Source organism: Tarenaya hassleriana, unplaced genomic scaffold (assembly GCF_000463585.1).
Source record: "Tarenaya hassleriana unplaced genomic scaffold, ASM46358v1 Cleome83, whole genome shotgun sequence".
In the NCBI taxonomy this organism is placed as follows: domain Eukaryota; kingdom Viridiplantae; phylum Streptophyta; class Magnoliopsida; order Brassicales; family Cleomaceae; genus Tarenaya; species Tarenaya hassleriana.
Window position 1 is genome coordinate 268,879 of NW_010970743.1, and position 9,392 is coordinate 278,270.

General features: G+C 43.8%; 2 protein-coding genes across 2 annotated transcripts; one reads left to right on the forward strand and one right to left on the reverse strand.

The window, feature by feature from the left end:
* Positions 1 to 2,231: 2,231 nt before the first annotated feature.
* LOC104803346 lies at positions 2,232 to 3,041 on the forward strand. The gene has a single exon (XM_010527275.1). It carries the CDS (start codon positions 2,232 to 2,234, stop codon positions 3,039 to 3,041), a length of 810 nt encoding a protein of 269 aa, XP_010525577.1.
* A 2,393-nt stretch (positions 3,042 to 5,434) lies between these two features.
* On the reverse strand, positions 5,435 to 6,347 carry LOC104803348. The gene is made up of 3 exons (XM_010527276.1): positions 6,141 to 6,347; positions 5,811 to 6,004; positions 5,435 to 5,705 (listed from the first exon to the last, which is right to left on the reverse strand). The coding sequence occupies exons 1-3, from the start codon at positions 6,345 to 6,347 to the stop codon at positions 5,435 to 5,437; spliced, it is 672 nt and encodes a 223-aa protein (XP_010525578.1).
* Positions 6,348 to 9,392: the final 3,045 nt, after the last annotated feature.

Sequence of the window (9,392 nt, forward strand, 5' to 3'; positions counted from 1 at the left end):
GACCAACACACTGAAAACTCCTTTTCGTGCTCATTTCGGTCAAATCTCGTTTCCATTCTTCGGATTCTTCACGTATAAGTCCATCCCTATTGTTGTGTGACCTTGTAGGCCCATTCTAAGTGGTAGTGACTTTAGGAACCTTTCCCGAACCACAAGTCATGGTTAGTCTCTAGCAAGACGCCATGACCACCCACTTAGAATTGAGTTAGAGGTGATCTAACCAAGGCATTAACAGCTCGAATTCTGATCCTTTGTCTCACGATATCATATGTTGAACAAGGGCATGGTTTGAGCCACCCTTCAAGTTCAACTGCTTTCTCGTCTTGGCAAATCGACTAGTAAAATAGATGCAACTTCATCTATAGCGCGGCCACGCATTTTCATAGTCCGACTCCCACGAGGGGGTCCAGCGATATCTCTCCTGTTAAGGAGGTGACAAGTCCCATATTGCATGTCTACTATCTCCATATGATTCGTGAACGTATCTGATCAACGCCGTTATAATCATCCGGTTAAAGACGACGTTTGACGCAGTCAAGACACGCCACTCCTCATATTAGATACTCTAGACATCTCAGGTATGAGGATCCATAAACGAACCGTTGTATGAGATTCAAGTCATGACTCTGTCCATGTGACAATCTCATGCGGGTCATCCAGTCACTCGTTCACAACGAGTACCCATGATTGTGATATGCATCCAATGCATCGATCACACCTCATGCTAGTCTTGATTCAACATTGTTCCCACAATGATGACTGACTAGGGAGTTTAGAATCATTCTCTAATGATTCAAGGATGTCGAAATACAACAAACATGCTAATCGTATAACGGGAAAAATAATGCATTCATAAATCAATGAATCAATACAAAGTAAAATGTCATATCATGGATCATCCTAGAGCATTACAACCAACACAACTGGACTTGTCAGAGACCACAATAGGCCGAGTTCAACGAAGAAGGCAATGTTAAAACTAGACTTACGGAAAGCTTTTGACACATTAAGTTGGGAATTTGTTGAAAAGATATTGAAAGCATTAAATCTGCCAAGCAACTGTGAGATGGATTACGACCTGCATGCAGACTCCTAAATTCTCTATTTCAGTGAATGGCGAATTATGGACTTGTCAGAGACCACAATAGGCCGAGTTCAACGAAGAAGGCAATGTTAAAACTAGACTTACGGAAAGCTTTTGACACATTAAGTTGGGAATTTGTTGAAAAGATATTGAAAGCATTAAATCTGCCAAGCAACTGTGAGATGGATTACGACCTGCATGCAGACTCCTAAATTCTCTATTTCAGTGAATGGCGAATTAGCGGGCCTCTTCAAGGGTAGGCGCGGACTTAGACAAGGGGATCCAATTTTCCCCTATCTATTCATACTGTCTATGGAGGTATTATCAAGAATGATTGATCGAGGGGCTTCAGAACAAAGGATAAGGCTGCATCATAAATGCAAAACTCCAACCATAACCCACCTCACTTTCGCGGATGACGTTATGGTCTTTACACACGGAGATCTCCACTCGCTGCTTGAAGTAAAGGAGATTCTCGCAAATTTCAGCAAATATTCAGGCCTACACTTGAACTTGGGGAAAACAGAGATTTTTCTTGGCGGGATGACTGACATTGAAGCATCAACTTTGAGCACTGCCATTGGGATTCAGAGAGGCTCCTTGCCAGTTAGATACTTGGGGGTCCCCTTGAGCCATTCTACACTTGGAAAAACCGATTATCAACCCTTGTTGGACAGAATTAAAGCGAAGCTAAATTCCTGGACCACTAAGCATCTCTCGTATGCTGGAAGAGTCCAACTAGTTAGCTCTGTCATCTATGGATTGATCAATGCTTGGGCTATGGTTTTTTTACTGCCAAAATTCTTTATCAAGCAAGTTGACAGCTTATGTTCTGGGTTTTTGTGGTCTGGAAATTCCTCGAGTCAAAGAGCCCATCGTATCTCTTGGATACAAGTCTGCCAACTGCGCAAGGAAGGGGGACTGGGGCTCCGGACCGTTGCTGATTACAATCTGACTTTTCGTTTGAAGCTCATATGGATTTTGTTTGCAAAAGCAGGTTCAATATGGGTTGCTTGGATACGTTCAAACATCTTCAAGTCAAAAGGTTTTTGGAACACTACTCCTTCGCCTAGTTTCTCATGGAATCTGCGAAAACTGTTAGGACTAAAGGAAAAGGCAATTACATTTATGAGATATCGGCTTGGAAATGGGAAGACGACATTATTTTGGCATGATCCTTGGACCGTTGATAAGATTTGTTGGTGAAGCGGGACCACGCAACCTTAGACTACCTTTACTCTCGACAGTTAGCGAAGCAGTACGCGACAGTGCCTGGACCTTACCGGCCATTCGATCGGACAGACTACAAGAGGTTCTTACCCACTTGTCTACCATAGTGCCGCCATCAGAGAATGGAACCAAAGACCAAGCCTTGTGGAAGTATGCAGAGGATGATTACAAGAGCTCATTTAGTACAGTCAGGACCTGGAATTTCATTAGGAACCCACATGAGACGGTTCATTGGCGTTCCACCGTATGGTTTAAGCAAAGCACTCCCAGGATGGCGATATTTATGTGGCAGATGATGCATGTGAGACTTCCGACGAAGGACCGACTGATGCGTTGGGGAGTAGCTTCCGTCATGACTTGTGGATTGTGTGATGCAGAAGATGAGTCACATAATCACTTATTCTTCGAATGTCGCTACAGCGCTGCAGTATGGAGTTATTATGCATGTCTTTGTTGGCCGAACCCACCGATTAACAACCCGGCGAATGATGTCATCCACAATAGGAAGCAGATTGCCAAGATTCTTTTGCAGGTGACAGCTTACACCTTGTGGAAGGAGAGACACAACCGAATATTCCGAAGCCAGCGGAAATCGATGGAGTACACGAGGTGGAAGGTGGATCGTATCATGCAGACGAAGCTGCTCTCTCTTACGAGGAAGTCGAATGATGATGGAGTATCTATGCTCTCAGATTGGTATTTTCTTACAATGAATATTCGCAACTAAGAACAATTGAATGTTGTCTTTTGAGGAATTATTTTGACCACTTCTTCATGGGTTCTGGAAAACTTTTGTATACAGTCTTATGACTAGTTGTAATTTTTTGGGTATATAATATAAATCACATTCAACCAAAAAAAAATGTCAAAAGTTCTTTCTAAAAGCTGTAGATGTCATTGCAGAGTGATATGATACTGTAATAATGTCAGTCGGTGCGGTGATCTCGACGCCTGAAGGGAGAATAAGATGTTTCGCATAGACTTGTCTATGTGACGTAGTAGTTGTTGTGCCGTTTGTACTTCCTCTTGGTGAATTCTCTTATTCCTTTCACGCCATAATTCATATATTGTCAACTGTATGAGTAGCTTTGAAATGATGATTAGTCCATTCTCCGTCTGGTTCCCCAACAGATCCATCCACGATAGGCATTGTTGCAGGTTCGAAGGAGGAGAGCTCTTGCATTTATTAGCATAGTGGTACCATACCTCGTAACTGAAGGCACATATGAAAAATAGGTGTGTATGAGTTTCCTCATCAGTCCGACATAGTGGACATCGGTTAGCCATCAACAATCCCCATTTTCCCTGGCGATCAATTGTCGGAAGCCTTCCTTGGACAACCTGTCACAATACAAAAGCATGACGAGGCGCCGCTTCCAAATACCACACCAATTTATACCAAGGTACTCGGGAATATTTGCACCGAATCAGGTTCCACGTTGCTTTAGAGCTGAAGTACGACTTAAAAGCATCCTCGTTGTGTTTCCACTTCACCACATTGTCCCCTCGGTCTATTGTGGGAATGGCTAGGCCTTCAAGTTGCCTATGCAACTATTGTATGCTTGATCTTCTCGCCCTAGGGATACTCCATTGCCCCTCCTTCACAGCCACTAGTACTTTCCCTGTTCGGGGGATATCTAGTAATCTCGGACCTGCCTCTCCGATGAGTTTGATCAAGGGGCCAGAGTCTAGCCAACAGTCAAACCAGAAATAGGTAGATTGACCATTCCCTATTTCTGATTTGACTAGTGGTCTAGCGAGGTCTCCTAGCTTCAACAACTTCTTCAAATTATACGAGGCAATTGTCGAGCCTGTGCAGTCCCATAAGCTCCTATTCTTGAACACATTTACCCGAACCCATGCGACCTAGATGGAGCCTGTTTGACAGAGCAATAGCCATATCAGCTTTAGGCAGAACACAGTGTTGTGTTCCTCCAGTCGTCGAATCCCCAATCCTCCTTCATTTTTAGGCTTGCAAATAGCATCCCAACTAACACGATGACTTGCTGCTTTGTCTGATCTGCTCTGCCATATGAATTTGGAGCAGAGGGAGTCAATCTGCCGTAGCATATGTTTTGGCATCAGAAATACTGAGCTCCAGTAATTTACCATGCCATAGATGACTGAGGTAACTAGCTGGATCTTGCCCGCTGTGCTGAGGAACTTTGCGGCCCAATGTGATAGCTTCTTTTTAATCTTTTGTAGGAGAGGATCGTAGGCAGAGCGAGTCAGCCTTGTAGGGTTTAGAGGAACTCCTAAGTATTTTACCGGAAGGGCACCGAGCTTAATTAATACCAATTATGCCTGTCAATGTCAGTTTTTCTGTATGTGACATTCCTCCAAGAAACAGTTCAGTTTTAGATGCATTCATCTTCAGTCCCGAAAGAACGCTAAAGTCATGCATCACTGTCTTGATCTCCTGAATCGATGGTTGGTCTCCTTGTGAGAAGATCATAACATCATCTGCAAAAGCCAAATGGGTGAGCAAAGGGGATTTACATTTGTAATGCATTTTGAACCTGCCTAGAGTTGTTGATTTTTCAAGTAGCTTTGTAAGCACTTCCATGGTCATGATAAATAGGTATGGCGAGAGGGGATCTCCTTGTCGGAGTCCTCTTCTGCCTTTGAAGTATCCCGAGAGTTCTCCATTAATCACTACTAAGTACTTTGCGTGGAGATACAGATCTTGACCCATATCACAAAATGAGGCGGGAGATTTATAGCTTTCATAAGTTGGATTATGATTCCCCAATCAAGAGTATCGAATGCCTTACGAATGTCCACTTTCATCATTGCGCTCTTGTGGGCCGAGGTTTTATTATAGTCCTTGATAATTTCTCCTGCCAAGAGGATGTTCTCAACCATGAGTCTCCCTTTGAGAAATGCACTCTGATTACGTGATATCATACTCTGCAGAATTGGTTTTAATCTTTTGGCGAGGATAGTCGAGATGATCTTATAAGTTGTGTTACAATAACTTATAGGTCTAAACTCCGATAACGTAGTGGCCGTTTCAGTTTTTGGGATCAGACTTATCAAAGTAGCGTTGGTTTGGCCAAGTAGATGATCCGAGTGAAAAAATTCTTGCACTGACTTGATTAAATCTCCTCCCACTGTCCCTCAAGCTGATGTAAAGAACTCCTTAGGGTACCCATCCGGTCCCGGTGCCTTGTTGTCCGGAAACAAAAAGATCACCTGTTTGATGTCCTCTTCAGTGGGAATTTTGACTAATTCCTCATAGTTTTCAGACTGGTATCTGAACTCGATCAGGTCCTGTAACCATTCTATAGCCGGCGTTCTGATGTTTCCATCCCTTTCCCCAAGCATGCTTGAGTAATAGTCAATTGCATGGGCTCTGATCAATTCTGGTGAGCTGATCCTCTGACCTTGGCTATCATTTAGGAAATAGATGTGGTTCATGTTCGTCCTTTCCGTTGCCCGTTTATGGAAATATCTCGTGTTACGATCCCCCGACGACAACCAGCATATCCTTTACTTTTGCCTGTAGAATCTCTCCTCTGTAGTGACTAAGATCATCATTTTGGCCCTCAAAGATCTTTCCTCCAGAATCTGTTCTACTGATGGGTTGGACAGATTTCGTTCCTGCAATCTCGCCAAGGCCTCTGTTGCTTCTTTCACTCTTTTGCTGAGCTGAGAGAAATTCGAAGCATTAAGAGCTTTGAGTGGATGCTTGAGAATTTTCAGCAATTTGCACAGTCAGAATTGGGTTGTCCCTGCTCTCTCCGACCCGCCAATGTTCCTGTAATGTTTGCTGAAACATGGGAGAGAGAGTTAGATGCTGAAAGAATTTGAAAGGACGGTGCACCTGGTTTGGCGATGGTGGGTAGTGTATGATGCAGGGGCTGTGATCGGAAGGCCCTTGTGAGGCAAATTCGGCATAGACCGACGGGAACTCCTCTCTCCAAACCACGTTGCCCATTGCCCAATCCAGCTTGATGGACAAAGGGTCGGTTGTATGACTGTTGCACCAGGTATAACGTGTGCCTCTGTGCGGAATGTCCCTGATTCCCATGGCCTCTACACAATCACGAAGTTCTGAAATTCCGTGCTGATTAGGTGCTGAAGTAGAGAGGTCTGACCTATCTTCAGGCTCACGAATTTGGTTATAGTCTCCAAGAACTAGCCAAGGAGAGTTTGTCAAGGGTGGGTATTGTGATAATTCACATAGATGTGCCCATAGAGTTCTCCTTTCCGCTACTGTGTTTTAGCCATATACAAACGTCATTGTGAAAGCAGTTGTACGGTTCTCATCCAAGATTCCGCACGTAATAGTCTGCTTGGTCGTTGTATACACCGTCACTGAGATAGATGGTTTCCAGATTAGCCAAATCCTACCCATGTTGTTATGGAAATTGCAATGATGTCTCCAGCATGCAGGTATTGAGTTCAGTATCCAGTCTGCATTTTTTCGGTGGATGTGCGTTTCTAGTAGCCTGCCCATTGTCAGCTTCTGCTCCAGCAACCACTTACGTACAAAAAATCTCTTATTTTGGGCATTTAGCCCTCTGATGTTCCATACAAAAAAATCCATGGGATCTCCGATCATGTTTTATGTGTCTCTCGTGGCCTTTCGGCCACGACTTTGCCCGTGTGTTTTCTTTGATGTTTGAGTTTGCGGTCTGTTTGCTTTCCCTGTCTTTTATTTTCCTTTAGACTGAGGTGGCGGTTTATCCAAAACCTGAGTTTGTTTTAGATCTTCCTACGGGACACAAGATCTCTTTGGAGAAGTAGTACCTTTCATTGATTTAGGTGACTCCTTAATCTGACTCAAGGATGGCCCTATATCCATTAGATCATCATTGGTTGTAACTGTGACACCCGTATCCCGATTCCCATCACAGGATGCGCCACATGGACTAAGAGTAATAAAATATTACGAAACCAAATACGGGAATTTTAAAACCGTTTTAATATTAAACACGCAGCGGAATTAAACAATCATTAAGTCTTAAAACACACATGTCCGAATTAGAAAGGGTGCAACCGTACAAACATAGGAATCGAGTTCCATAGTTCAAAACATACAAAGAAGGAACCCCTTATACGATGTTGTCTCCTCAAAGTCTTCGTCACCTCAAACATGCTACTCGTACTCCTCGTGATCTGAAAAAGGTGAAACCATGAGGGCTAAGCACAACTGCTTTGTGAATGACCCGGATTGAATCCGGTAAACTCGTTCTCAGCGAGAACGGTGTTAAAACGATAAAACACAAAATATAATATTCAACATTAAACATATATTCATATCACATCAGAACATAATCATATTAATTCCCATATGGCTTCACGCCATAGGGTTAGCCGTAAAACCTGGTCACGTCTCATGACCAGGAGCGCCTCACACGCCCATCACATCGCATGGCGTTGGCCGTCGCATCGCACGACAATCAAGTATGTATGGCTTCGCACCATAGAGTCAACCGTAAACCCTAGTCACATCGCATGACTAGAAGCACTCTCGCGCCCGTCACATCTCATGACGTTGGTCGTTGCTTCGCGCAACAATCAAATCCCGTATGGCTTCGCACCATAGGGTTAGCCATAAACCCTAGTCACATCGCATGATTAGGAGCGTCTCTCGCGTCCGTCACATCGCATGACGTTGGCCGTCGCATCTCACGACAAGAATGCGCCTCACGCGCACGTCACTTCTCGTGACGACCAATGTCACTTCTCGTGACCCATCGGCAAATAAACCCAATCATCATACAACGATTCACTCGGTGTATGTCGCACGCCTCACCACGCATCCAAATTATTGATTTATTTATATTTTTTCCTTTTACGTTATGTCGTTGTTCCGGCTTATTTTTCTCATAGTTTGGTCAGTTCCAAGTTTATTTTTCTTCCCACGGCCTTTCAGTTCATTTTTATCACTTTTCAGGTTTGGACCGGTCAGTCCGGATATTTTCAGGGTCTGGACCGATCGGTCTAGACATTGTCAGCATCTGAACCGGTCGGTCTAGGCGGTCGGTCTGGATAATTCGGTCCAAGTGTTCTCCTAGTATCTGGACCGGTCGGTCTAGACATTCCCAGTGTCTGGACAAGTCAGTCCAGGTAATTTCCGCCTGGACCGATCGGTCTAGGGACTAGTCCGATCGATCTTGAGTCTGGAGACAGATCGGGATTTCGCGATTTTTTTTCAGATTTCGGTCCGACTTCGTTGGCTCGTAACTTACTCATTTCTTATCCAAATTGAGTGTCATTTGTTTCTAAACGTTCATTGAAATGTCCTCTTTTAATTCGAACCATCAATTAATCGGAATATTACATCTACATTCTGGGAAATGATTCGAAACTCTCTGACTTAGAACAGGTTCGCGTTTTTCTCTGAAATTTATAATTTTTCTTCGATTTTTAAACCTTCATATCTCACTAGTTTCTTCACCAAATCGTGTGCCGTTTGTTTCTATGTGTTCACTAAAACTTCCACTTTCTAATCACCTGCGCACATGTCAAAGCCTCATGTGAGATAGTGACTCTCTTCTATACATCACTAAATTTAGCTTTACAAAGAGTTTTTAGAGGAATCTTTTGGAGCTTCTATTTCCGATGGAAGCCTGAGAGGGTCGAGGTCCGATTCCCCGCAAGTGCCCAAGAGCTCTCCATCAAGGGTAAAAAATCTGGGAGAGAGGTCAGGAAGTTAAAAAACTTGAAGGGTTTAGGTCTTGGTGTAGAGTGAGGTGTTTGGTGGATTAAGCAGGGGGTGTGATCGGAGGGATGAGGGGGAAGGAAAACCGCATGACTTTCAGTGAAAATAGTGAGCCAGGCATCATTAATGAGGGCTCGATCAAGTTTTTTGGCTATCGGGTGGTTGGTTTGTTTGTTGGTCCAAGTATAAGGGGGCCTTGAAAGGGAAGGTCAAAAGCAGAGATTGCGAAAAGGCAATCTCGCAGCGAATCATGGATGGAGTTGAGTGGTTGAAGTTTTCAAAAGAGTGCTCTGAAGCTGCGATGATCTCATTGAAATCACCACCAATGAGCCACGGTGTTGCTTGAGGGATAACTGAGCGTTGTAGATTCTCAAGATGGGCCCATAATCCTTCTCTCTCGTCACT

What these genes read in the sequence shown, in the direction of transcription:
- LOC104803348 (XM_010527276.1), bottom strand. Translation starts at nt 6,347, where the DNA reads ATGGGAATCAGGGACATTCCGCACAGAGGCACACGTTATACCTGGTGC. An exon ending in ACCCACCATCGCCAAACCAG is followed by an intron (nt 6,005 to 6,140) that starts GTGCACCGTCCT and finishes AAAATTCTCAAG; the next exon opens with CATCCACTCAAAGCTCTTAA. An exon ending in GAGAGATTCTACAGGCAAAA is followed by an intron (nt 5,706 to 5,810) that starts GTAAAGGATATG and finishes CCTAAATGATAG; the next exon opens with CCAAGGTCAGAGGATCAGCT.
- LOC104803346 (XM_010527275.1), top strand. Translation starts at nt 2,232, where the DNA reads ATGGGAAGACGACATTATTTTGGCATGATCCTTGGACCGTTGATAAGA.